The following is a 26,663-nucleotide window of genomic DNA, read 5'->3' as shown; positions in this document are numbered from 1 at the left end:
GCCAGCTCAAGGTAAGTGGAAACGGAAGACGTGCAGCTGGAGCTCTGTAAAGGGCAGCAGGCTAGGGAAATGGCTGGCCTCTGGAGATGGCCCGGAAATGGCGTAATACACAGGCAGGGCTGCACGTGCAGCTAGCCATCTTTGCGTTCTTCTGGAACAGCAGTCCCTGGGTGATGTGGTCAAAGGCCCTGAGTCCTTGCCCCTGACCTTCTCTTCCCATGTATTTAGCTCTACCTACAAGGACTCCAACACCCTGCACCTCCCCACGGAGCGTTTCTCCCCCGTGCGCCGGTTCTCAGATGGGGCTGCAAGCATCCAGGCCTTCAAAGCTCACTTGGAAAAGCTGGCCAACAGCAGCAGCATCAAACAGCTGCAGCAGGTAATGGGAGAGACGGCAGGCACCTCTGGAGAAGCGTGGGGAACGCAGAGCAATAGCGTGGAGGACCGGGGTGGCAAACCTCGGCCCTGTTCGTGTCAAGGTTCAGATCCGTGTAGCTTCCCAACGCTCTTTGCTTACTCCCTGGTATGTACAGCTTTCCCCAGGATCAAACTTGCTCAGCCCACGAGGGTCTGGGTTTTTCTCCTGTCAGTGTAATGTTTAGAGAGGGACTTCCGGGCTTGGGTTTCAGTGGGAAGCCCCAGGGAAGATACGTCTAAGCAAGCTTGGCATTCTGCTCCTGACTTCTGGGCACTGGCCGTTGCTGGAACCTGCCCAGTGCTGTTACCGCCCAGCACACCCTCCGGTGGGGAGGGAGTGGCGCTCCCAAAGGAAGGAAGTGTACCTCCAGGCTTGTGTGAAGGGCCACCGTCCTTCCTGCCTCTCTGATGACCAGGCTCCAGGCGACGTGTGCTTTGTATACGGATTGCACACCGGACGCTCTCTCTCACACACGGGCCCCTCTTGGCCTTTTCCGTTCACTCACCCAACATGGAAGGTGAATATATCGAGTACACGAATAGCCGCATACGTGCGTTAGTTGCTCTCTGAGGACCCAGGTCCTCTCTCGGGGCTCTTTCTGCCCACAGGACCTCGGGGGGCAGGTCTGCATCTGCCGACGCCGCTGCATGCGGGGGGGGGGGGGGGGGGGGGCGGGGGGCGCCCGGTTGCAGCCCACCTGTACGAGCTGCCTTTCCCTTCAGGAGTGTGAGCAGCTGCAGAAGATGTACGGGGGGCAGGTTGACGAAAGAGCCCTGGAGAAGACCCAGCAGCAGCATGTGCTGTACCAGCAGGAGCAGCACCACCAGATCCTCCAGCAGCAGATCCAGGTGGGCCTCACTCTCCGCTCTCTCCAGCTTGTGTGGGGCGTGAGCGTTTGGAGGAGGCCACGCAGGGCAGAGCGGACTTGTGTTTGTGGTTGACGCGTGCGAGGAGAGGTGACCAGACCTTCCGATGAACCGCCAGAGCGTGAACCTCAGTCACAGACCGCTGTTCCTGTTTCTGGCCTTCCTGGGAACAGCTCCGATTCATCTTCAGGCTCACGGTCCTTCTTCTCCTTTCCCCCGTACGTTTAGGATTCCATCTGTCCTCCTCAGCCTTCTCCACCTCTCCAGGCTGCATGTGAAAATCAGCCAGCCCTCCTCACCCACCAGCTCCAGAGGTAACGAAGCACTTGTTTCACGCCCAAGCCGCTGTCTCTGTGGCTCGCCGTCCTTGGCCCGACCCGTATGGGAGACTTGGACTGACTGTAGCGTTCGTCTCGGAAGAACATATATGAAAAGTGGAGGGGTCGACTTAAACGTTAGCTGCCTCCCTGAAATCCTGACTTTATTTGGTCCTTGTGCCACTTCGTTTTCTTAGCCCCACAGGCAAAGTAATCTGGCAGCAAGACAGGCGCGGACACAGGCCCACAGTGACCTGTGCCTCCCTTTGCGAAGTCTGGGAAGATAAGACGTGGGTGGGTCCTAAATACACTGTGGTAGGTGGTTTATGGATATTTTTCTAGCCCAGAGTCTTATCAAAACTAAAAAAAAAAAAAAAAAAAAAAGTTTCTGCTTATGTGTATCCTGTGACCGAAAGTAACATCAGGGGTTATATTGTCAGCTCAGGAAATTTACTTATTTATCTGGTTTTGTCTTTTGCTTTTGTTTTGTTTTGTTTTGTTTTTAAGGTTACGGATCCAGCCTTCCAGCCCACCCCCCAGCCACCCCAACAACCATCTCTTCAGACCACCCAGTAATAGTCCTCCCCCCATGAGCGGCGCCATGATCCAGTCTCACGGTGAGTGCAGGGGCTTAGACTGAGCCATGAAAAGCCACCTGGAGGAAATCAGTCCTAGTGTTGAGCGCAATAGGAATTAAGGGTATAGGCTCTGGAGTCAGACTGCCTTGGTTTGAATCCTGGTCCCAGCACCTCCTTAGCTGTGCAGCCTCAGATAGGTTACTTAACTTCTGCATGCCTGCACTTTTCCAAATGTAAAAGAGCGAAAATAATAGTATTTAATGAATAAATCTGAAAAGCACTTAGAAGTCTTTGGCACAAGATAGTTCTCAATAAAGGTTAACTGTTATTAATATTTTCGATAAAACCCCCTCCAACACTACCGAATAAAAAGCTGCTACCAGAACCTTCCCCATTGTCGTGCCTCCATTTGGTTCTCCATTGCACGTGTGGGATCCTCTCTTGTGGGTGTTGAGGAGGAGGGAAAGATGAGTGTTCCCTAATTGGTATGGGTCTTCAGAGACCAGCGATCTGAGGATTTAGTATTGCCCAAATTAATAGTCTCTTAAGTAACGCCACACGGTGTAGATCCCCTGAAGAGTCTGAATTGGTCTCTGGGCCCTGCCTACTCAATGTGGGGTCCCCCGACCAACAATACCAGCAGGAAAAGTAGAGTCTCAGGTCCCATCTGGAGCCTGCTCAATCACAGTCTGCATTTTAGCAAGATCGCTGGGCCATTTGCATGTATGTGTGTGTTTGATAAGCACTGCCCTAGATCAGAGCTACTCAAAGAATAGTCTGGGACCAGCTCTCAGACAATTTACTTGGAAATACAGACTCTGGGGGTAGGACCCAGGAATCTGTGTTTTACCCAGCCCTCCAGATGAGTCTTCCACACGCTGGAGTTTGTGAAGCACCGATCTAGATGGCATCTGGTTTGAGTGTCCTCATTGGCTCCTGCTGCCTCCAGCTGGCACGCAGCCCAGGCGTTTGGTGACTCTAAGGTTCCTCTCTCTCCAGGTGCTGCGTCGCCCTCCCAGTTTCCGGGCTTACCCTCCCGCAGTGCTGTCTACCAGCAGCAGCCTGAGAACTGCTCCCCCCCTCCCAGCATGGCCCTCACCTGCCTGGGCATACAGCAGCCCGCCCAGTCACAGCAGGTGACCATCCAAGTACAGGAGCCTGTTGACATGCTCGGAGGCATGCCGGGGGCCACTGCGGGCTCTGCCGGGCGGGGCATGTCCATCAGCCCCAGTGCCAGTCAGATTCAGATGCAGCACCGTACCAACCTGATGGCCGCCTTCAGCTATGGGCACCGCCCTCTGTCCAAGCAGCTGAGTGCCGACAGCGCGGAGGCCCACAGGTGAGGCTGCCTGAAGTCACCAGCCATCTGTCTAGGTGGTCTGGGTGGGAGGAAGCCCCTTAGCAGGGTGAGAGGGGAGAAGAGGAGGAGAACTCATCTGGCTGGGCTGTGCCCATCTCCCCCTTTCTAACATCAGGGCGGGTGGCTAGGGGGTGAACCTGAAACCTGTTTATTGACAGAGGAGGAAAATGACAAAGCTGCCTTCCTCTGTGTCTGCAAAGAAGAGAATTGCCCTATTAGAGGAATTTCTTAAAATGCCAGTTGTCCCTTGTCTGTCTCCTTAGGCTTCTTTCCCTCCCTGCCACTCTTACTCTAAGAGATTGGTGCTTTAGTCGCTCCGATAATGCTGTACAATAGGCCAAGTTGCCGTCTTCAAGCGGGAGCTGGATCTGTTCCGCACACAGCACCCCGTGTCCCTTGACGTTCCCGGAGAAGCGAATGAGCGGGGGTGGGGCCTGCATGCCCACCTCCCCTGCCGCACCCCAGTTCTCTGTGCGGGGGGGGGGGGGGGGGGGGGCTCCCTGCTGAGGAAGAGTGGTAGCTGGCCCCGGGGGAGTCTAGCGCTCTCGCGACGTGGATGCCTGGTACTCACTCCCTTTTGTGTCTGCAGCTTGAACGTGAATCGGTTCTCCCCTGCTAACTACGACCAGGCGCATTTACACCCCCATCTGTTTTCGGACCAGTCCCGGGGTTCCCCCAGCAGCTACAGCCCTTCAACAGGAGTGGGGTTCCCTCCAACCCAAGCCCTGAAAGTCCCTCCACTTGATCAATCGCCCACCTTCCCTCCCAGCGCACATCAGCAGCCACCGCACTATACTACGTCGGCGCTGCAGCAAGCCCTGCTGTCCCCCACGCCGCCAGACTATACCCGACACCAGCAGGTACCCCACATCCTCCAAGGACTGCTCTCCCCCCGGCACTCACTCACCGGCCACTCGGACATTCGGCTGCCCCCGGCAGAGTTTGCACAGCTCGTTAAAAGGCAGCGGCAGCAGCAGCAGCAGCAGCAGCAGCAGCAGCAACAGCAGCAGCAAGAGTACCAGGAGCTGTTCAGGCACATGAGCCAGGGGGACGCTGGGAGTCTGGCTCCCGGTCTCGGGGGACAGAATATGACAGAGCGCCAGGCTTTATCGTATCAGAATGCTGACTCGTATCACCACCACCACACCAGCCCCCAGCACCTTCTCCAAATCAGGGCACAGGAACGCATGGCTCAGGCTTCCTCCCCCAGCCCGGCCCATGGGTACGCTCACCAGCCAGTGCTCACGCACTCGGAGAGCATGGAAGAGGAGGACGCCTGTGAGGCGGCCAAGGATGGCTTTCCAGACAGGACGAGCCCCAATACAGCGACCAGAGGTTGCCGTGACAGCACCCTACTCTTGAGTACTGGCGGACCCGGGGACCCCGAATCTTTACTGGGAACTGTGAGCCACGCACAGGAATTGGGGGTACATCCCTACCGGCATCAGCCACCTGCTGCGTTCGGTAGAAACAAGGTGTCCAGCCGAGGTAAGAGTCCCTTCGATGTAAAAGTCCCAGGCCTGTCTGTCCTCATTCACCTAACTCAGTGATGGTATCTTTTCCCAGCCAGGGCTCTGTGTTCCTAGGAGGAAAAGAATTCCTGAGAAGGCCTTCGGGACCTTCCAGGGGAGAAATATACAGGGCACGGGTACCGTTTGGTAAGGCGTCTGCTTTCAGAATAAAGAGGTAGCGATAGAAAACTAACACTTAGATAACACAGCCGGTGGGAATAGTTCCCGTTTCCCCTAGTCACACCATGGCTCCTAGGAATCCAGAATTTCCTGTCTTCAGGAACACAGTCAGCCAGCGCTAGGGGAAGTATGACTTCGTGTAAGTCCTGTTGGACCAAGAGTCAAAAGAGCACCTCCATTCTGGACTCACCTCTATCACGAAGGCGATAACTTGTCGCTTAATCCCTTGGGTTCATATTTTTCTCATCTGTGAAAAATGGGCAGGAGGAATAATGGCGCACGAGAGGAGCGCCTGCTGCTCTGAAACGTGATGTAAACGCGAGGCGTTGTTACTACTCTGCTCAGCTCATTCGTGAGCAGAATACAGAATATCACAGCATCGTAAGGGGCCCAATGTGCATCATCCTACGTCGCTTTATATAACGGGTGAGTGCGTTCGTTCGTTTCCATCCTGAAGGAGATCAGGATAACCAGCCGTCGGTCATACTTGGAAAATCTGGTTCCGTTGGCATCCTAGACACAATCTGCCCTGATTCCGTCCCCTCCACACAGATCATGGGACATGAGTTAATCCAGGAAAGGTAGAGCCTTGAAACCGAGCGGGTCCCCCATCCTTCCCCTCTCGGAGCTCCCTGCGTCTTCTGTCCTGTCCTTTAAGGTCAATGCACCAACTCCTAGGGGAATTAGGTTCCATGGCACAGAGTTGGACATAAGGCCTTGCTCTGAATCCGTTTATGAAGAGGACTTGGCGCTTCCCGGCTGTGCTTATTGATGCACCGATAGGAGTGGCCATGTGGTTGTATAGGACAGTTTAAAAATCCTGGGCTTTGGAACAAATGGGTGCCATCCAGCTTAGAGGCCTGCATCAGGCAGGCATACTGTATTCACTTGTGGCTGCTGTGTTTGTAGGTGGACAAAGGATTGTGGGAGATTCCGGAACCTGGTCCTATGTGGAATGGCTCACAGACCTGGTGGGGATGTTTAAGCTTAGGGGAAAAAAGACTAAGGAGAACCATCGTATCTACCAGAGGGAAGGAGGGATTAGACTCTTTGGGGTCCATATCACGGGCCAGGACCAAGATAGAAGTTGCAGCAAATAAATGTCAACTCCTGGGGAAGACTGTAATAAGAACTTTCCAGAATAAGCTACCCTAGCGCCTCGGAGCCTCTTGTCACTGGGAGTGTTCCAGCAGAGGCAGGGTGATAGTATCAGGAATAGTGTGGAAAGGCTTCCTGTGTGAAGGAAAGCTTTCACCAGATTAGCATCCTATATTTGGCGTAAAAAAGAGAATGGCTAACATCTCTACGGTGTCGTCCATGTGCCAGACACCCACTGCTATTCGTACGGAAATTCATTTAATCCTCATAACAACCCCATGAGGCAGTAGCTCTTCCTGTCCCCATTTTACCAGTGAGACAAATGAGGCACAGGTTATGTAATTCGCCCCCAAGGTCAACTGCTGTTAAGTGGCACCGAACCCAAGAGTTACTCTCAGCTCACTGCAGCAGGTGCTGACCCAGCATGTCCCGGTGTGGAAGGCAATGAGGAAGGAGCGAAGCTGGAGCAAATAGTGTAAACCCCTGCTCCCCCCAACCTGCGTTGCCATGTATGAAAACACCTTTGGAAATGTTTCTCTTCAAAGATGCTAACTTCTCTTCGGTTTTCCCTCCTGTGTGACTCCTGTGTACAGAAAGGCCAGGGGGGCTTAACACCTGTATCCCATCATTGTCAGAGTATCGCCCCCCCTTGCCGGGGGTGCTGGTCTACTGGGTACCTAAAGCGAGGCAGAATGTAGCTGGCTGGTACGAGAGCTTTGGGAACACCAGATGGGGGACAGAAGGTTCTCAGTCAGAGGAGTGGGGTTTCCAGCATTAAGTGCTCTTTGAGTTGGGTCTTGGTGGATGGAGAGGAATTTCCCATTTGGCTGGAGCAGAGACGCAGGGGGTGGGACCAGTGGGTGGGAAGGTCTCTGTGATGTTTGCGGTTGGGGGGGGGGGGTGGGAAGCAAGCAGGCTTGACATGTTGGTGGTGTAGTGCACATCAGGGAAATCGTAGAAGCTAAGGGCAGGAATTTTCTTTTTTTTTTTTTTTCACTTTTAAAATGCTAATTTATTATTTTTTAATTTTTTAAATTATTATTATTTTTAATGTTTATTTGTTTTTGAGGGAGAGAAAGAGCATGAGCAGGGGAGGGGCAGAGAGCGTGGGAGACACAGAATCCGAAGCAGGCTCCAGGCTCTGAGCGGTCAGCACAGAGCCCCACGCAGGGCTCGAACTCATGAACGGCGAGATCATGACCTGAGTCACAGTTGGACACTTAACTGACTAAGCCACCTACGTGCCTGTAAAATGTTAACTTATTAAAGTTTAAGACAATTACATGTGGTATAATAGTATACAGTGTGTTCTTTTTTTTTTTTTTTTAACATTTATTTTATTTTTGAGAGAGAGCGCACAGGGGAGGGAGGATCCAAAGCGGGCTCCGCGCTGACAGCAGAGAGCCCGACATGGGGCTTGAACCTGAGATCATGGCCTGAGCTGAATTAGTAAGTCAGACGCTTAACCGACTGAGCCACCCAGGGTGCCCCTACTGTGTGTTATTTATGCAGACACAAAGGGAAACTGGCTATTAACTGAAAACAGAAATTGTGTCCGATAATAAATAGAACCAAAGTTCACAGCACCAGTGAACATTAATTTGTCTTTCATACCACTTTACAAATTGTTTGTATCTGGGCAGAGGTTTCCTAAAATCCAGAGCATGATCTAGATCCAGCAACAGGTGCCTTCCCTTCCGGCCAGAGCTTCATGGTTGTGATTCTTGTGACAGATCTCCCCTACCTCCTCTCCTGGCTGAGCGATCATCATCCCTTGTCTGCTCCCTCTTCCTTCTCCCTACCTTCTCCCATCCACCACCATCACCATTCTCCCCTACAGCCCTCTCTTCCGCTCTCTGGAGGAATCTAGCCAGAAGCATATGCCTCAAGCTCTTAGCTCAAGACTCCCCTGTACCTGTTGCCTCATTGTCAGTCTTGCCAGCATCTTCCCCCCCCGAGTCCTCTTTTTTCTTAAATGTGCTTTTCCTGACCTTTGATGTGAGCTTTTCTGGAAGCTGTAATAGCTCTTGCCCTGCTTGCTAGTACATTGTGGAGATTATTCTCCCTTGTGTCTACCCAGTTGGCTCTAAACTTAACTCTTTAACTCAGCTACAAGGTATGCCCGTTCTTGCTTGAGTGCCATTCACTTTGCCTCTAACATCTGTTCTTGTTTTGTGACTTTTGAAGCCACATGTACAGTTTATCTTTAACAAATGAAGCTGCCGGTTCATTACTGTGATTTTATAATCCAGTGTGGTGAGGCTAACGTGACAGGGAAACGCATAGCCTCGGAGAGGCCTGATGCTGCTCAAGAGTTAAAATCCCCATTGGGAATGTACACCTGTGTGTTTAAAATGGTGTCTCATCCTGAGGTGGCCCCATTGTCCTTACCTTAGCCCGAGCTGCCTCTGTGGGCCTGCCCTATGACCTCTCCTCCCTTTCTCTCCCTGCGTAATGAAGCTCATGCCCCCTGAGGGAAGAATGGAGTTGCCGTTTGTAGCACTTCTGCCCCGCGCTCGAGGCTCAGGCTCGCAGCTCACAGCCACCCTGGAATATACAGGTCACGACCCCTTTTACAGTAGAAACTGCCTCCACCATCTTTTGCTGCTTTAAGCTGCCATGATTCTATGATTTTAAGAACTTGAGAGCTTGGAGTATTACATTACCAAAGAACCATCAGATAATTTGCTGTCGCTTTTGCCAAGAAAGGTCATGATGCTATTCTCCCAGCTCACTCCAGGCCAGAGGGGGAGGCTCAAGCTTGTTTGTCTCTCTGGACAGAGAGGAATGCCTGCTATTTCCTTCAATGACCCTTCCATCTCCGTGTAGTTACATGCCAGTTCCCAAGCACTTCATCGGTTATTTCTACAACAACAGATCCAGTCAAGTTCACTGAATGACAAGGTTGCAGCAGACAGGATTGTAGGTGCTGTGGGGAGTGAGTGCAGGGATGAAAAGATAAAGACCCTGCCCTCAGGAAGCCTTTACTCTGCCGGGAGAAGGAAGGCAGGCTCATAAACAGCGTTACCCTGAAGGGGTACAGGATGAGCGCCGTAAGAGGCATAATTATTAAAGAATAGAGCTAGAGCGACCTTCTGGAAATTTCTTCAGGGTAGATGAACAGTGATCACTGGTGTTAGTCAAGGAAAATTGATGCCACAGATCAGCGTCCACGGTCACCTCTTTCCTTTATGGCCGCTTCTACCCGTCATCGGGTAGAAGGCCCTGCTGGGGCACTGAGCAGGCAACATGCCCAAGGTGTTTCCAGCGTGCCTTCCAGGGCTTTCCATGTACCCTGCTGCCTGTCATCTCCCTGTCTGTCACTCTAGAAGGAGAAATAAGCTTTGTCTTCCCTCTGTGATATTACATACGCTTCATTTTTTCACCTGGCAAATGAGTGAGTCCAGCAGCATGACCGGTTTACACAGTGAGATTACCAGCTGGACTGGCAAAGAACCACATCCTCTCCCCCGAGCCTCGTCGGCTTCAGCAGTTTATCTGCAGACTCAGGCCCCACAGAGGGTGAAACAATGACAGACTGGGCCGGGTCCACCCCTCAGAACCTTTAAGAGGAATCTGTACCCAAGTCATTTGTCTCCTTTTCTCTTAAAGCCCAGTAAATGAGTAAGGGTGAGTCAACATTGACAGATTCAATAGAGTGTTGTGCAAGCCGCCCCGAAGTTCCCGGGCAGTGGGTGGTGCGCACCGCGTCCCTCTGTGTATTTGGCCCCTTGCGTGATCGGGTGCCCCCCCCCCCCGCCCCCAGACACTCTCGGCTTCGACCCTGGTCAGCACCTGAGGACGCTGCTCCCGGCGGTCCTCTTTCCACCAGTATTGGTGTATCCTTCGGTGAGCTTGACCATGCCCCTAGCTGCTGAACTGGCACAAGGCACCGAAGACTCGAGCCTGGGTCTCCTGTCCCTCGGTCACCAGGCTAGTGGCCTTCCCTGCCCTGCACACACCCCCTCCCACTGGTCAGTAGAGTGCTATGGAGGGTCACAAAGGACTAGAGACTCAGGACTCAATGTTCTTTTTTTTTTTTTTTTTCAAAAAATGTTTAATGTTTTTATTTTTGAGAGAGAGAGAGAGAAAGAGAGCACAAGCGGAGGAGGGCCAGAGAAAGAGGGAGACACAGAATCCGAAGCAGGCTCCAGGCTTCCAGCTGTCAGCACAGATCCCGACGCGGAGCTCGAACTCACGGACCGCGAGATCGTGACCTGAGCTGAAGTCGGACGCTTAACCAACTGAGCCACCCAGGCGCCCCATAGGACTCGACATTCTCCTTAAAAATAATACTTTACTCAGGGCGCCTGGGTGGCGCAGTCGGTTAAGCGTCCGACTTCAGCCAGGTCACGATCTCGCGGTCCGTGAGTTCGAGCCCCGCATCAGGCTCTGGGCTGTTGGCTCAGAGCCTGGAGCCTGTTTCCGATTCTGTGTCTCCCTCTCTCTCTGCCCCTCCCCCGTTCATGCTCTGTCTCTCTCTGTCCCAAAAATAAATAAACGTTGAAAAAAAAAAAATAATACTTTACTCATGCAGTCCTTTACGATTTAAGAAAGGGCTTTTGGCCCTTGGTGTCTTCTGAGCCCCCTGACAACCCTCATTTTTCAGATCGGGAAATAGGTTAGATGGCATGTGTTAGCCAGGTTTATACACTGTCAGTGATGGGGTTGGACCCTGACTCCGAGTGTTCGGATTCTACCATGTTACGTTCTCCTGTTTATGCCTCCTCCCCTCTCCTTTGGCACCTGGCATGCTCTCTCCCAAGCCAAAGAGGCCAGCCTTTCCGGATCTCTGGCGTGTGGATCAGACCGAAAGTTTGTTGCCTAACTCCTATTAATCCGCTTTGTTTTCATCTAGTTTTAAACTTACATTAGTAAGTTTTCCTCCTACAAAGAGGAAATTAAACCAAACTCGTAAACCAAACTCTGGAAATTAGAGTGTCAGTCACTCATGTGTTAGCTCACGTCTGGGTAAATTGTGCCCACAATTCTGGACGCAGGGTATCCTCGTTTGTTTTCGTCAGCTGGCTCGGCACACCCTCTGCACTCAGAACCGACACCTCTGAAATGAGTGTAAATGACCCCAGGGTTTGCTGGGCTCTTTGAGCGCACCAAGCACTTTCACGCCTTTGGGTAAGTCCTGCTTTCCCCATAGACTGAGACCCAGTGAAGTCAGGGGGCTTGCCCGAGCCCCCACTCCTCAGGAGTCCTGCGGAAGCCGGGATTCCAGCCTGGGCCTCTCTGACCCCAAAACATGTGCTCCTGAGCTCTAGGCTGGGGAGTCAGGAAGGCTCACGGAGGGATTTCTCGAGCACTTTCTGGCTCTGTGTGCCGGTGCTTGTCAGGCATGCTGGGCCCAAACTTGAGGGCCAGGAGGAGAGCAGACAAGGAGGGCAGGATCCAGGCGACCTTCCCCACAGCAGGAAGACGAGGGTAGGTGTTTGGGTTTGGAGAAGCCTCATTCTCAGAAATAAAAATAAACTCAAAAAAAGAGAGAGAAAGGAGACTTAGCCTACTTAACCAATAAACTCTGGAGGAGGCCTCTAGAAGAGGTGGGAAGGAGCCGGATATCAAGAACCAGAACATGTACATTTTGTTAGCTTTGCTGTTTCCTCATGTTTGAGGAAATCTTTAAACAGCAGAGCTCTTGTGTCGTCTTTGGCAGAGCAGGGAGGGGGGGTGCGACCAGCTGTGTTATCCGGAAGGAAAGAACCCCAGGGAACTGGGTGTTTGGTGTTAGCTCTCAGAGAAGAGAAGACAGGCATTGGAAAATGCTCCGAAAAAGTAAGCAGCAGCTGTTTGTCTGGCTTCTTGGCGAAGCGGACCACAGAGCCAGTGTCGCACCACTTCCTGCCCATGGGTTCTGTGGGCCCAGGGCGAGCACGTGAGCTGTGCCCACCGAGAGGAGGCGGGCCACGTGGGGAAGAGGAGTGAGGACTTGCCCACTCGGCAAGTCCTGCTGTTGGCTTTCCTTTCTCTTCCTGTCTCTTCTGGCTTTTAGCTTTCGATAGCAAAAGAATTCGCTTCTTTTCTTTGGCCTCTTTGCTCAGAGAACTTCCAAAAGATTTCTCACTCGCCGTCACCTTTGGCATTTGGGAAGCTTCCCTCCTCTCCTTTTCCTCCAGATGCGTCGCATTACCAGCAGTGTGCACATCAGTTGGCTCCACTCCCTTCCCACCCACCGTAGCCCCTGAGCCAGGCCTAACCTTGACTGTTGTAGGAGGCCATTTGAATCTGGAGACCTGAAACCCTGTACCCAACACTCACATGGCACATTTTACTTCCATTATTCAAATAGATATTGGAAGGGCACGGTTAGCATTAGGGCCGTGTTTCCCATTAACAACTTTTTTAAAACCTGGTCTCGCCAAGGGGGAGTTCATCAGAAGATAAGCCCAATAGTTGCCAAGGAGCTTTGACCAGAAAAGATCAAGCAAGCAAACCACACATATGTTCAGGTGCCAGGCTCTTAAGGACCAGAGCCAAAAGTGTGACCAGGAGTATCCGATCAACTTAGCAGTGGCCCTGGTATTCTTCTTGACCACCTTTGGTCAAGAGGAAATATTCAGTCCTCTTGAATGCTTTTCTCTCCAATATCCAGTCCGGAGGGTGCATGACTCTGGCAGGATAGTAACCCATATTAAGAGAGTATAAGATAGTAACCCATATTAATATCAGTTAAAGAGCTAACTATTACATAACTCCTGGATATAGGACACTGTTCTGGAATACTAAAGGCTCACACGTGCATAAGGTACACTTCTTGTTCTCAGAGAACTTACGGGCTAATAAGAACAACCAAGACAAATACACAATTGAAAATGATGTCAGGAATAATGTTAGAGTAATAAGAGTCCTTTAAAATTTTCTGACATCTAAAGGAAGCAAAGATCTTTATCTGCTTGAAGAGAGAGTTTCATAAAGATGTTAACATTTGAGGGGTGCCTGGGTGGCTCAGTCGGATAAGCATCCGACTTCAGCTCAGGTCACGATCTTGTGGTTCATGAGTTCCATCCCCGCATCAGGCTCTGTGCTGACAGCTTGGAGCCTGGAGCCTGACCTGCTTCGGATCCTCTCACTCTCTCTCTCTCTTTCTCAAAAATAAATAAACATTAAAAAAAGATGGTAACATTTGAGATGGACCTAAGAAGATGAGTTGATTTAGATTGGCTGGAATGGAAGAAGCAGCGAGCCATTTCCAGAGAGAGGAACAGTGAGGGCACCTGCATGGAATCGAGAGTGGGTGGGGAAGAGTTAAGTGCTCCCATTTGCACATTTACACATGGGGGAACGTAGTGTGTAGTACTCACTGGAAGGTAGGCTGGGACAGCGTTGTGACAAGGAGCCGTTTGGGCTACCCTACTTAAGAATTAATCTCTATAGAGTAGCGGTAGAGGGATGGTTGGCGGGGGGGATGATTGGTAATCCAGGCAAGAGGTGGTGGGGCTTTGGCGGAAGCAGTGAGATTGGAAAGAGAGGGACTGAAGTGACCAACATTGCAGAGGTAGATTCTTCAGGCTTAAGGTGATGTGGAACCAGGAGTACGGAACCAACAGGCACCCTGCGAGCTCACACCCGGAAGGTTAGGAAAACAGGGAAACAAGGTTGTCTGAGACACGGCCTGGGGTCAGGGTGTTGATGAGTTTGGAACCGGGCGTGGTAAGTGTTAGGTGTCTGTTATTTCTCCAGGGTAAGGTTAATAGTTGGAATTATGTATCTGGAGCTTATTAAAAAAGCATTTCAGTAATTCTTTATCTAGAGGCAATATAGTTGAAGCCCTGAAAATAGATGATATTACCAAAGTAAGTGTGAGGAGAGAGAAGAGGTCAGGGTGGAAATGTAAAGAGTGGAGGGGCCATGGAAGCAGTTGGGGACAGCAGTTCAAAAAGTAGAAGAGGGGACTGGGCCGATCCACTGAGGTGGAAGCCAAGGAAGGAGAGACAGGACATCCACAGGATGGAGGCCATCCTTCCAGGCTAGAGGTTCCCGAGAGCTCCACGAAAGATTCTTATGTGCATATAGGTTTGGGAAATAATACTGCCAGGCCAACAGAGGAGTGAAAAAAAGAAAGTTTCAGTGTGACCCAGTCACCTGCCGTTGTATGGGCTTTTTCTCGTGAGGATTTGTGATCCCTCCGTAAAGAGGCTCCTATTTGCTGTGGGACTTGGGGCTGGCAGGCTGGTCCAGGCTCCTCTAAGTACCCTGAGCAGCCAGCTGAGGGTTAGCAGATGGTGTACACATGGTCCTCACCACTGCTGATTGTCTCTGGCAAGACAGTTCTTTGATGGGAGTGACAGTATCGGGAGAAACTCTAGGTCCGCTGACCCTGTTTTGCTGTGTCTCCTCAGAGTCTGTGATAGGGAACTGCATGGATAGAAGTTCTCCGGGACAAGCAATGGAGCTTCCGGATCACAATGGACTTGGGTACCCAACACGCCCCTCTGTCAATGAGCACCACAGGCCCCGGACCCTCCAGAGACACCACACGATCCAGAACAGTGATGATGCTTATGTATGTTGGCCTCTCCTACTTCTCAGAAGTGGGATCCTACTGGTCCCAACCTTGCCAGCAGTCCTGTGGGGTCACCTCTGCCCTTCCATTCTTCCCAGCCAGAGTCCAGCCTCTCTGGGAACGATGCAAGCATGGCTTTGAATCAACTTCAGAGACCAGTAGAATCCGTGCTCTAAACTTCAGACCAAGGAATCAAGAGTAGTTGCTATCTGTTCCTTCGGGTCTGAGTTATTGAACTTCTCCCCAGACAGTCTAAACTCCAGCCCAAGCAAGTGAACCCATAGACTTTTGGTTAGTTTTCCAACAGTTCCATTGAATGATTCAGATAAAGGGACCTAACCCAGATCAACCGAACTTTGCTTCCTCCCGTAGCAACTAGCCACATGTAGCCATCCAAACTTAAATGTATTTAAAATGAAATAAAAAATTTGGTTCCTCAGTCCCCCTGGTCCCATTTCAAGTACTCAGCCACTTGAGGCTCGTGGCTCTGTGCCGGACAGGACAGATGTAGCATGCCGCTGTGCTCGCGGAGAGCACTATTGGACCGTCCAGTCCTCAGACCCAGGTCCTCTTGGTGAAGGGGACAGGTCAGAAATCTGGTTTTGGAAGACCGTGTGGTTGTCAAGGGCATGTGACCATCTGCTGAGGTTCACCATGCACCCCTCACCCCACCCACCCCACGGGGAAGGTGGGACAGCTTCCCGCACTGTGACTGCCGGATGGCACAGCTCGGGAGCAGTGCCTGAGGCTGCCCTGTGCCTGGGCTCTTTTAGAGGGAACGGCTGTCACTAAGGGTCACCTGAGAGTGGCACGTTCTCTGGTGTCCTGACTTCTTTTCCTAATTGTTTTCTGTAGGTGCAGCTGGATAACTTGCCGGGAATGAGTCTCGTGGCTGGAAAAGCACTTAGTTCCGCCCGGATGTCAGATGCGGTTCTCAGTCAGTCCTCGCTCATGGGGAGCCAGCAGTTTCAAGATGGGGAAAATGAGGGTGAGGGGCCTTATGCATGGGGCACCCTGGGGAAGTTTCTGGAGGCACCTCCCCCTGCCATCTTCACTAGTGACTGTTCTCCTCTTCTGTATATAGGGTTCAGGGGAAGATGGGAAGCCATAGCTTCCCCGAGGGGTCTGGACACAAAAGCCTTCCCCACTTGTCTCCATCGAGAATGGGTATACAAAGAAGCAGGCCTTCTGGTTGAGGGCAGGGGTATCACATTTGTCTTTGTAAAGCTTTGATAAGATACTGCTTTGACAACTATCTTTCTACCTCTGATTAGAGGGCACTGTATCCTAAGGGACTATGTCTGCCTCTTCTTAGAACCAGTAAAGGAAGGTATCATAACAGATAGAAGCATAGGCTTTGGAATGGACAGGTCAGCAGTAAATCCCGGCTTTGCCCTTTACAGGTTCCACGGACAAGGCGCTTAACCTTTCGGAGCCTCAGGGTCCTCCTCTCTAAAGTGGCAGAAACAGTAGAGCCTATATCCTAGATTGTGCTGTGTGCTTAACGAGTTTACGGTGCTCAGAAGAATGCCTGGAGCACGAAGAGTGCCCAGTGACCCGTGCCTGCTAGCACTAAAATGGTCTCCTCCCTTGGAGAGCTAAGTGTTTCTGAGGGCACTGCGTGCTGTCTTCGTCCACACTGGAGTAGTGATAGCACTTGAGGTGGGAGACAGAAAGGGAATGGGGCCGAGTGGAGCCCTTAGTACGGGAAGAATCCTGGCCCAGCCCACAGCCTAGGACCTGCTGTGAGCTAGAATTCAGGGTGGGAGCCCCGCTCCAGGGTGCTCAGACTTCTCTTCCTGCCGCCACCCCCGCCACCTACCACCTCCCTGCCGCCCCCCTCCCCTGCCCCGCCCCAGCTCTCTGCTAAGCTCGCATGTTCTTTCTGGTCTTGCAGAATGCAGGGAGAATCTAGTTGGTCACGAGCATCCGGACCTGGCTGACGGCAGCCAGCATTTAAATTCCTCTTGCTATCCATCCACGTGCATCACAGACATTCTGCTCAGCTACAAGCACCCCGAGGTCTCCTTCAGCATGGAGCAGGCAGGCGTGTAACAGGAAACGGAGAGTGAGTATCTCCCTGGCCAGGGCCAACCCAGCCCTTGGGCCGAGGGCCAGCCCCCGATCCTTCTGTGTGTGGTGGCCCGTGAACTAGGCCACCACTCCCCTCTCCGTCTTTGCATCTTCGTGTTCTGTCACGAAGCGCTGTGCTGGTTGTTCCGGGGGGGGGGGGGGGGGGGCAGGTAGGGAGCATACAGGAGAAATGCTGGCCATAGTCCCTTGGTTTACTTACGGGGGTAGGACGCGTGTGGTAGGTGCCGTAGCCTGCCCAGAGACAGGAAGTGAGCTGCGGCTTTGGAGGATGGGGCGCCTCTGGCCAGGGTAATAGGGGAAGGACAGTCCTGAACTCGGTCCCGAGGCAGGAACCCTGGCAAGAAAACCTGTCTAGCCATAAGTTTTCAAGGCCATACTGCAAGCGGAAGAATATTCCAGACAGCGGAGCTGTGTGATCAGAGGCCAGTGGCAGAAAACAGGTAAACTGAGCAGCTGGGCTGGAGTAATGCCTACGTGTACATAGGTAGTATTGCTTTTGTCTTGGAAAACTCTGACAGAAAACAGTGATGAAGGTTAAGCCGTCTGGCAAACCCACCTTCGAGCCTCAGTATGGCAGACCTCTTAAAATACCTGAGGTAAACGGAGCCAGTTGTGTTTCGCGAAAGTGTTCAAACGAATGTTTGAGCCTCTTGCTCCGAGCTGACTCTCCTGTGTGTGTGTCTGCTCTGTTGCAGGTTTGTGTACAGCTCGGGAATGAAATGACTTTACACCAACAGTATCTAGCAGCATTGCGCCAAATTGCCCTTGTGTTTCTGTCCACCTAGAGCATCACGGCTCCTTTCCTCACTTTGGTTCATCAGTGTGCGGTTCTTTCGGGTTCTGAGGGGGTTTTGCCATGTTTGCTCGTATGACCGAGTCACCAAGGAAATAAACAGGATATTCGTGTTCGCCACCTTTTGTGAAAGTGTATTTGGTATATTTGAGTTGGAGGTTTGGTTTGTTTGTTTGTTTTTTTTGTTTGTTTTGTTTTTTTTTTTTGATATATTTTCTTTTGGAGGTGATTGTCTTTCTTTTTTATTTGTTTCTCTCTTTTTCTTGTTTTTTTCTTTTTTCCTTTCCTTTGCTGAGACAGAAGAACAAAGCAGTTAAAATTATAGAGGCCAGGAGACCCAGAGCCACTCCCCTGCCCTGCGTCCCCCCACAGAGCACCTCCATTTCTCCATTTCCCTGCATTGCTTGTCCACAGGAGCAACTACTCACAGATAACATCCTCTGGATTCTTAGTGGCTGGGGAAAGGGAGAGAGGAAGGGGTGATGGCCCCTGGCGCTTTGGAAAACAGGAAGAGAGCAAAAACCAACAAAAAAGAACCGCCGAGTCTGGAACCTAGGAAGGTCTTGACCGCCCGGATCCCATGAAAAGCTTGTCTGGCCTGGCCAAGAGCGTATCGGAGCATTAGCGTGGGGGCCGAGAGCGGCCTGGCCTGGAGGGGATGCCAGTTAGAGCATCTCCCTCCGTGTGAGCCTTCTCGCTGCGTAACTCAGCTCCCCTCTGACAACCTGGAAAGTTGGCTGCCTTTCCCGTCCTGCTGGTTCCACCCACAGACTGAACACCCAACAGTGGTTCACTGTGCTTTTTGTGTCCCCTTTGCTTCTCACTTTATATTGTGCTGTACAAGGATTGTTTCTTCACACGCACACACGCTTTTCCCCTTCAGCCTCTGACACAGACAAAGAAGAACAGGAGGTTGCCTTCGGCCCCGCCTCTCTCCTAACCTTCTCCTCCTCCCTGGGCATCCTCAGCCCCTATTTTAATTCTTGATCATGTAGGAATTGTTTTGGGTAAATGTTGATATTATTGTTATTATTATTATTATTATTAATAAGTAAAAACAAAAGGAATTTTTGTTTGAAAGAGACATGTTTAACCAGATTCTGTTCTATTTGAATTGTGACTTGCACCTTTTGTTCAGAGTGTTTTCTGTAGACCTTGTAATTGTGAACAGCGCTCACTTGTGCCAGTGACAGGTGTAGTGGTCTCCTTCCCTCCCCCGGGGAGCGGTGCATATGCAGTAGCTACCGTCTGTCATTCTCTCTGTGTTTCCTCACTGTTAGAAACCAAAGTCTTCTCTGCTGGCTGGGGGCTGACAGAGGATCTGATCTTCAAACCAAGAAAGACATGTCAAATGTTTTGACTCTTGATCCTTTTTCCTGGGAAAGGAGAATGAAGGGTCCCCAGGCCCCTCCCAGTCTTTCACCCTGAATTTGCACAGAAGAAAGCGGGTGCCCCGCATGGCCGTCCTGATGTTGCTGACAGGATTCCCGTGCGGCTCGTCCGTCTCACTGATACCGGCAGCTCAGCTCCTGGACCCGATGTCCCTCGAGTGGACTTGCGCACTGCGAGAGAGAGCCTTTCTTGGGATCTGTCCCGTGTTTGCACGGTCCCCAGTCTCCCCTCCGCTTGGTGAGGCCACTGACTCCTCACCAGAAGGAGGCTGCCGAGAAGACCCTAACAGCCGCCGTTGGACTTCTCTGGGCTCGTTCCAGCTCCCGTGCCCCCAGCCGCCCCCTCACACACGTGCTCGGCCTGTTGTGTTTACATGGGACTGTGCCGATGGAAGAGTAGGCTGCCGTCCTCCAGCAGCCAGCCAGGTGAAAGCCAGTGAGCCTATTAACCGTGCCATCCCGCGAACTACACTTGTAAAAGATCATTGCTTTGTATTGTAGTAACCAATAAGCGCAGTATATGTTGAATGTATATGAACATAATTTCCTATTTCTGCTCTTTGAAAATGTCAGAAGTATTTTTTTCTTTCTCATTTATGTTGGACTAAAAATGGATTAAAAAGATCTCCAGACCCAAATTGTGGCAGTAAGACTTTTAGTCCTTTTTGTGGCGGTGGTGACGGTGGTGGTGACGGTGGTCGTGGGCAGCATACAGACTTGTAACTTAATACCTTAGTTGGACAGTAGGGGATTGTGAAAATAAAAACCTGTTCATAATCTTATGTTGCTAATGCTACTTGCCTTGTGGTTCAGAGTCTAGCTGAGAGAAGCATCCAGGCGGGTGGAAGCTGGAACCCGGGAGGCTGAGGAAGCCTACAGAGCGCTGGGCGGAGCTTTGAGCAATCCATTATCTCACCCTGCCTTGTAAAGCTAGCATTCTCTAGAAGCCTGGACTCAGCCCACACTGTGTCCCCACTTGGACCCTGTCCCGTCAGAAGGGAGCATTTGAGTTTGCTGAGTCAGATGGAAAACCGATTCCTTGACAGGGTGCTTTTAAGGCAGTGGAAGGAGGTTCTCAAAGACCTGGGGCCTTTCTGAGGTGACCCCAACCGGCCCAGTGATGTGACTGCCCGGTAAGTGTTAGGACACAAAGGGGACTTTTCCTATAGCTTTCCTCTTTTTTCACACCTGGATTCCAGAGGGCAGGGTGGAATTTCCAGCCTGGTCCCAGGCATGGCTAAGAGCTAGCTGGTTGAGGTTCTTCTGTGAGGAAAGATCACTGAAGCTGGAAATACGAAGCTTGTGGAAAGAAGAGTAGGAAGAGGGCATTTACGAAAGCTTTTGCACCCACAGTGCACCAGAAAGTCACTGTGGGACTGTTGGGAATGGAAAGAGCCTTCCAAGAAGGATCTTCTAGAAATCCTCTGAGTGTGTACACACGTGTGGAAGGCTTGAGGGAGGGTATCTGGAAGCACTCGGTGACCCACCCGGATGCCCTCCACATCTTGTAATGACCTTTGCAGTTGCGTCCCCGCCATGAAATCACCAGGGTGCCTTTGGGCCAGAGGTGCGATGAGCTTCCGGACGAAGTGGGCTGCTGCCCTCCTGGATAAAGACCAGAGATCTGAGCTCTAGAAAGCAGGAGCCGTGCCCACAGACCCTTCCTGGACTCTCCTTCTGACTTTGCGCCGTGCCCTACCCCACCCTAACCATGAGGCAGGGGTTCGGAGGGCTGATGTGCCTGCTCCGGTGCCAGACCTTGGCCCCAGCCGCTCGTATGTGAGCCACCTGCACCTTGGTCTCCTCCTGAGTAGGAGGGCAGGAAAGAATCGTGTGTGGGGGGTGACGGTGCCCTGCCCCGGGGCCTGGGTTGGGGCTCCGTCACCAGGAGCTGCGACAGAATTGCCAAAAAGGAATTCCGGGCATGGGGGCTCCCTCCCCCCAGCTCCGTCTGAACCATCCCAATCCCAAGTCTCTGGTCCTGACCTGCAGCACCGTCCTCTCCATTCGAGAACAGGGCTGGATGCTCAGAAGTTACTCCTGCACTTCCTCCCAAGGCCCGCTCCTTCAGATGCCCCTTTACCATCCCGGGGACCCTTTACCGTGCCTGCTGTCACGCATCGAGTAAATGTTTGTTGAGTGTCTGTTATGTGCCAAGTCTAGCAGGGGACAGAGTCCTCCCAGTTCAGAGTGACCAGTACGACGTTGGGACACAAATTGTGAAATGAGTCGCTGATCATTCTGAGCAAAATCCACTCATGCAGCAAGTTAGCAGCACTCCCGGCTGGCCCCTTGGCGACACGCTCCACAAATGGTCACTCTGGAGGTGCCTGAGATCAAGGAAAAAGCACGCTGGGACTAAGGGCCTACATGGGTGGACCTTTACTACACAGCTAGTGCAACCCGTGGGCACCTGATGCCTCCAGCAGGGACTGGCTGGACCCCTGTCTGACGCTGAGATGCAGAGGACTTGCTTCCTCTCCAGACTATGAGTAATGAGGGGCTTGGACTAGTTTGAGGCAAACCTCTTGCGATGAAATGGGGCAGACACACTAGTGAGCAAGGGCAGTAGAAAAGGAAATGTCCCGCCTGTTAGGATGCCATCACCAGCACTCCCTAGCCCGACGCCTTGCGATCCCCGAGCTGGGAAACCGAGAAGCCCCTGATCAGAACACGAGGTGGCCAGCCAGGCCTCCTGAGTCCTGCTCCTGATGGCACCAGACACCAATGGCTGGAAGCCACGGGCAGCTCTGAGCTGCCATCTACTGCTAGGCGAGACAACAGCGAAAATATCTGACTGCCCAGCCTTCCAGGGACGATCGTGAAGGTGCTGTGGCCACTGGCGAACTACACAAATGTTGGAATTCGGGTTAGCCATCATGAGCACCTAAGTAATAAACCAAAGAGAAGGGTGGAACAGTGGCAGGTAGCTTGAAGTCCAGCCCGTAAGCTTCTGAGTCCCCCACATGCTGCCTGGGGCGAGCTGCACGCCCAAAAAGAAAGGAGCCTCTCTTGGCCTGAGACACCAGGAACTGCCCCCAGGAGGGGACCAGCCTCCCCCCGTGATCTTTAAGCCTCGGGCGGAAAGCTGGGCTGGCCACGTGGCAGCCCAGGCCAGCTGCTCAGTGAGACTACCTCCCTCTCTGCAGGGCCCCGTGGATCCCTGGGGCTGGGTCAGCACAGGAACAGAGGCCCCACATCCCGGCACCCGCAGGTCAGAACCACACAGAGAAAATGTGAGTACTTGCCACTTCTGCTTCTGGAAGCCGAGGTCTTAGCTCCGGCCTGACCGTGCAAGTTGTGTTCTGTGGGAGCCAGGGGATAGAATGCCAGAAACTGGGATTCTGGGACACAGAACTGTTACTGAATGCCAGCTACCTTTCAGTTTTGCCATGGATGTTCCGATGTGGTGCTTAAGACAACACACATTTATTACCTGAGTACAGTTCTAGAGGTCAAAAGTCCCAAGTGGGTCAGACCAAGTTAAACTCCTGGTGTCAGCAAAGGCTGTAAGGGAAAATATGTTTCTTCTTCCAGCTTCTGGAGGCCACCCACATTCCTTGGCTTGCAGCCCCCTTCCAGCAGTCACATCGCTCTGACTTGGCTTCTGTCCTCTCTCTTCTGACTGCTTCTCCTACCTCCCTCCTGTATATTTAAGGACGCTTTTACTGATATTGGGCACCCCTGGATAATCCAGGAAAACCACCCACCCCAAGGTCCTTATAATCACATCTACATGGCCCCTTTTACCATGTAAGAGTTACAGGCTCCAGGGATGAGGACCTGAACATCACTGGCGGGGGTGGGGGGGGGGGTTGGGGAGCATTATCCTGCCTGCCAGACATACTCCGCATACTGTGACTCCAGGAGATGGCATGTCCCATCGTTTTCTTCATTCAGCAGATAAGGGACTGAGGTGTGCCGAGGTTGTATAAGTTGCCCGGGGTCACACAGCTAACTCATGGCAGAGCTGGGACTCCAACCTAGGGCTGTCCAGCTCCAAGCCGCCTTGTCTGAGGTGAAGGGCAGGAGACCTGCTACAGTGGCAGAGGCTTGGGGGCCCCGAAGCTCCGGGACCTGGCCAACAGCAGCACCAGGCAGGTGTTCAGAGTTTAGGGAATTTCCTGGGTAGATGGTGCAGGGCACATTTCCATCCTGGGTCTACATCCAGAGAGAGCTGGGTGCAAAGTCCAGTCCTGCCTCTAATTTGCTGAGAGACCAGATACCTAGGGCAAATTCATTCTACTCTCTCCAACTTCCTCGTGTGTGAGATGGCAGGGAGGAGAGCCTGGAGGGGTTGATCCCAGTGTCCCTCTCAGCTTGGGTCCCGCACAGGCTCCATGACTCAGGGCCCATCGTCGGTGACCTGGTGTTGGAGGTCCCGGGCCTCCCGAGAGGACCCGTGGAGGACACTGCTGCCAACGCCAGTGAGCACACAGTTTGCATTCACAGGACTCCCCCGCGGTCCTCCGACGACCCCGGCCATTTCTGTCTCCATTTTACTGAGAGGAAACCGAGGCTCAGAGAGATTGTCCTTGGTTCTGACATTATGCCCTTTGGTGGGCTGTTAAAAAAAAAAAATCATTTCTTTTTTGCAGAGCTGGTCCTGGTAGACGGGGGTCTGGGTGGGTGGCTAGGGCAGTGGGTAACGTTTTTACATGACAAAAATAAAGAGCTGGCAACTCGCAGTTGGTCTCTAGAATTCATTTTGAAATGCCAGGTCTTCAAAATCTCAGTCTGGGAGCCACTGAGCCCTCCCTCTACACTCTCCCCAGGCCACTCCCTGGCTCCACGGGTCCCCTTAGGCTAAGGGTTTGGGAGGCCTGGAAGAGCCTGGAGAGAGGTATGCTGACCTGCTGGGACAAAATAGAAAACAGGGTGTTGGTGGGAAGACCGTCTGCTGCCTTTGCAGGGGAAGGGCAGGGCGGGTGCAAAATAATCTCCTTGGAATGCAAGGGGACGGTGGGGAGGGCATCTCCTGAGTGGAGGAGTCCTGGCCATCCCTGGCCAGCTGGTGTCTCGCCTCCTTCCCTCCTCTCCCCGGCTGCACTGGCACGACAGACACTGGAGGGCACATATCCCCCTCCCCCTCAGGAGAAGGGATGGGTCCAGATGACCCCGACCCTGAGGACCTGCGAGCCTGCAACCACCCCGTGGCCCCCGCCTGAACCCTTGATCCCTGGCCCTGCAGCCCCCGCAGCTTCCTGTTTGCCCACTCTATTTGTCCGGCCCCAGGGACAGAGCTGATCCTTGAACTCTAAGTTCCACATCGCCAGGACCAGTGAGCAGCAGCAAGGCCTGGGCTGGGCTTATCAGCCTCCCAGCCCAGCCCCTGCCTGGAGACATAAATAGGCTAGGAGAGCTGGCAGCTCAGAGACGGCTGGAGCCCTTGAGGTAAGTGCTGCCATCTGAGGCTCGGGGGTCCTGGCTCCAGACTGTCCCCATGCTGGGACTCTGGGTTCTGAGACCCTCTCCCACTCTGTCCTGCCCCCACCCCTGGCTACAATGAGCGGGAGAACACTGGGCTCCTCCACGCTAGAGGCCTGCCCCGCTCAGCCCGGGACCCTCTTCTCCTCCAGGTCACCCACGTCCCTTCAGGATGAAAGCCGTGGTGCTGACCTTGGCCGTGCTCTTCCTCACGGGTAGGTACCCCGTGCCCCCCAACTTAGGAAGCCAGCCTTTGGCAGAGGGCCCTTCTCCCTAAGTCCCTGTGGGCCACCCTCCTGGGCACAGGGAGCAGGATTTCTTGCCCCCTCTTCCCTGCCTCCAAGCCTGGCATTTCAGCGCCTATCCTGGTCCAGAGCAGGCCTGATCTGGGTCTCCCCTCTCACCTGCAGGGAGCCAGGCTCGGCATTTCTGGCAGCAAGATGACCCCCAGTCACCTTGGGATCGAGTGAAGGATTTAGTTACCGTGTACGTGGATGCAGTCAAAGACGGCGGCAGAGAGTATGTGGCCCAGTTTGAAGCCTCCGCCTTGGGAAAACAGCTGAAGTAAGGACCCAGCCTGGGGCCATGGGCAGGGGCAGGGGTTGCGCTTTCTGGGGGACAGAGAGGCCTGTGGGAAGATGTAGCCACAATGGCCGGATCACCTATTTCATGGGCCCCATAGAAGGCCTGGAACACAGGAATGGGATCCCCCAAATGCCCATCATCTCAGAACTCATTTTAGGGAGAATAATATGTGGTAGTGCCGTAGCAAGGGGCAGATCTGTGCTGCCGGCTCAGCAATCACAGCGCCTTTTGCCTGCAAGTGTAACCCAGCCCCTTCCCGTTCTTAGCTACCTGCCCCGCTCCTGCCCAGCAACAGGGGTGACCGTCTTCAGAGACGACGACGGCCTGGGAGTGTGGAGACGAGGTCCTTGAGGCCCAGCTTTGGGGCCAGGCAAGACTGGGCAGCAAGCCCGGCTTCGTCTCTTACTAACTCCTCAGTCCGTCAGTACAACGGGTCGCGGCGGCGATGGGAGCACGGCGGGCTGCCCTGGTGGGCACCGTGTGTAGGGCAAGCTAGGCTGGGCTCTGGCCCCCGGGCTGCGGCACGTCGACAGGTGCCGCTCAGGGCTCACCGCAGGCGGCCCCGGGGCTGGCCCGGGGTGCCCCGGCAGGGAGGCCACCCCTGAGCCCCTCGCTCTCCCTGCCCCACCCCTTCAGCCTGAAACTCCTAGACAACTGGGACACCTTGGGCAGCACGGTCACCAAGCTGCGCGAGCAGATCGGCCCGGTCACCCAGGAGTTCTGGGATAACCTGGAGAAGGAGACGGAGGTGCTGAGGCAGGAGATGAGCAAGGATCTGGAGGAGGTGAAGCAGAAGGTGCAGCCCTACCTGGACGACTTCCAGAAAAAGTGGCAAGAGGAGGTGGAGCTGTACCGCCAGAAGGTGGCGCCGCTGGGCACGGAGCTGCGCGAGGGCGCGCGCCAGAAGCTGCAGGAGCTGCACGAGAAGCTGAGCCCGCTGGGCGAGGAGCTGCGCGACCGCGCGCGCACCCACGTGGACGCGCTGCGCGCGCAGCTGGCCCCCTACAGCGACGAGCTGCGCGAGCGCCTGGCCGCGCGGCTGCAGGCGCTCAAGGAGAGCGGCGGCGCCAGCCTGGCCGAGTACCACGCCAAGGCCAGCGAGCACCTGAGCACGCTCAGCGAGAAGGCCAAGCCCGCGCTGGAGGACCTCCGCCAGGGCCTGCTGCCCGTGCTGGAGAGCTTCAAGGTCGGCTTAATGGCCATCGTCGACGAGGCCACCAAGAAGCTGAACGCTCAGTGACGCGCCCGGGACCAGAGGGGGGCCGCCTCGGGCTCCCCTGGCCTTCGATCGAGTTCTTAGAATAAACGTTTTCAAAGCGGGACGCCCGTGTTGGGCTGCATTGTTTTGTTTTGTTTTTGTGTTTGTTGAGGCTTCAGTTGTGATTTTTAAACAATAAAATGTGCTCCAAAAAACTATAAATTCTTTTTTGGGGGGAGAATGGGAACGGGGTGCGGGCGGCGGAGGGGACGTCACCGTGCCAGGGCCTCTGACCAGGGGACAGGGAGCCGGAGCCCATCAGCTCGGAACCTGGG

At 53.3% G+C, this 26,663-nt stretch overlaps 2 protein-coding genes across 9 annotated transcripts in view; both read left to right on the top strand.

The window, feature by feature from the left end:
- The window catches only part of SIK3 (SIK family kinase 3), a 250,678-nt gene extending 230,922 nt beyond the window's left edge, over positions 1-19,756 (top strand). For 5 of the 8 annotated variants that reach the window (XM_045482918.1, XM_045482921.1, XM_045482920.1 and 2 more), the window contains 10 exons: positions 229-379; positions 1,141-1,266; positions 1,513-1,598; positions 2,109-2,218; positions 3,179-3,518; positions 4,129-5,027; positions 14,677-14,840; positions 15,696-15,828; positions 16,738-16,908; positions 17,630-19,756. In XM_045482918.1, the coding sequence (XP_045338874.1) occupies positions 229-379; positions 1,141-1,266; positions 1,513-1,598; positions 2,109-2,218; positions 3,179-3,518; positions 4,129-5,027; positions 14,677-14,840; positions 15,696-15,828; positions 16,738-16,895 (2,167 nt within the window). In that variant the 3' untranslated portion in view covers positions 16,896-16,908; positions 17,630-19,756. The remainder of the gene's footprint in view (positions 1-228; positions 380-1,140; positions 1,267-1,512; positions 1,599-2,108; positions 2,219-3,178; positions 3,519-4,128; positions 5,028-14,676; positions 14,841-15,695; positions 15,829-16,737; positions 16,909-17,629) is intronic. The other 3 variants (XM_045482917.1, XM_045482916.1, XM_045482915.1) reach the window with 3 other exon arrangements.
- A 4,685-nt stretch (positions 19,757-24,441) lies between these two features.
- APOA1 (apolipoprotein A1) lies at positions 24,442-26,452 on the top strand. The gene is made up of 4 exons (XM_045482925.1): positions 24,442-24,512; positions 24,698-24,760; positions 24,956-25,109; positions 25,767-26,452. Exons 2-4 carry the CDS (start codon positions 24,718-24,720, stop codon positions 26,368-26,370), a joined length of 801 nt encoding a protein of 266 aa, XP_045338881.1. The 5' UTR covers positions 24,442-24,512; positions 24,698-24,717; the 3' UTR covers positions 26,371-26,452.
- The last annotated feature ends 211 nt before the right edge of the window (positions 26,453-26,663 follow it).

The sequence above is a fragment of the Leopardus geoffroyi genome, chromosome D1 (assembly GCF_018350155.1).
Source record: "Leopardus geoffroyi isolate Oge1 chromosome D1, O.geoffroyi_Oge1_pat1.0, whole genome shotgun sequence".
Classification (NCBI taxonomy): Eukaryota; Metazoa; Chordata; class Mammalia; order Carnivora; family Felidae; genus Leopardus; species Leopardus geoffroyi.
The sequence above is the reverse complement of the archived record's forward strand: the minus strand, read 5'-3'. Positions and strand labels throughout refer to the sequence as shown.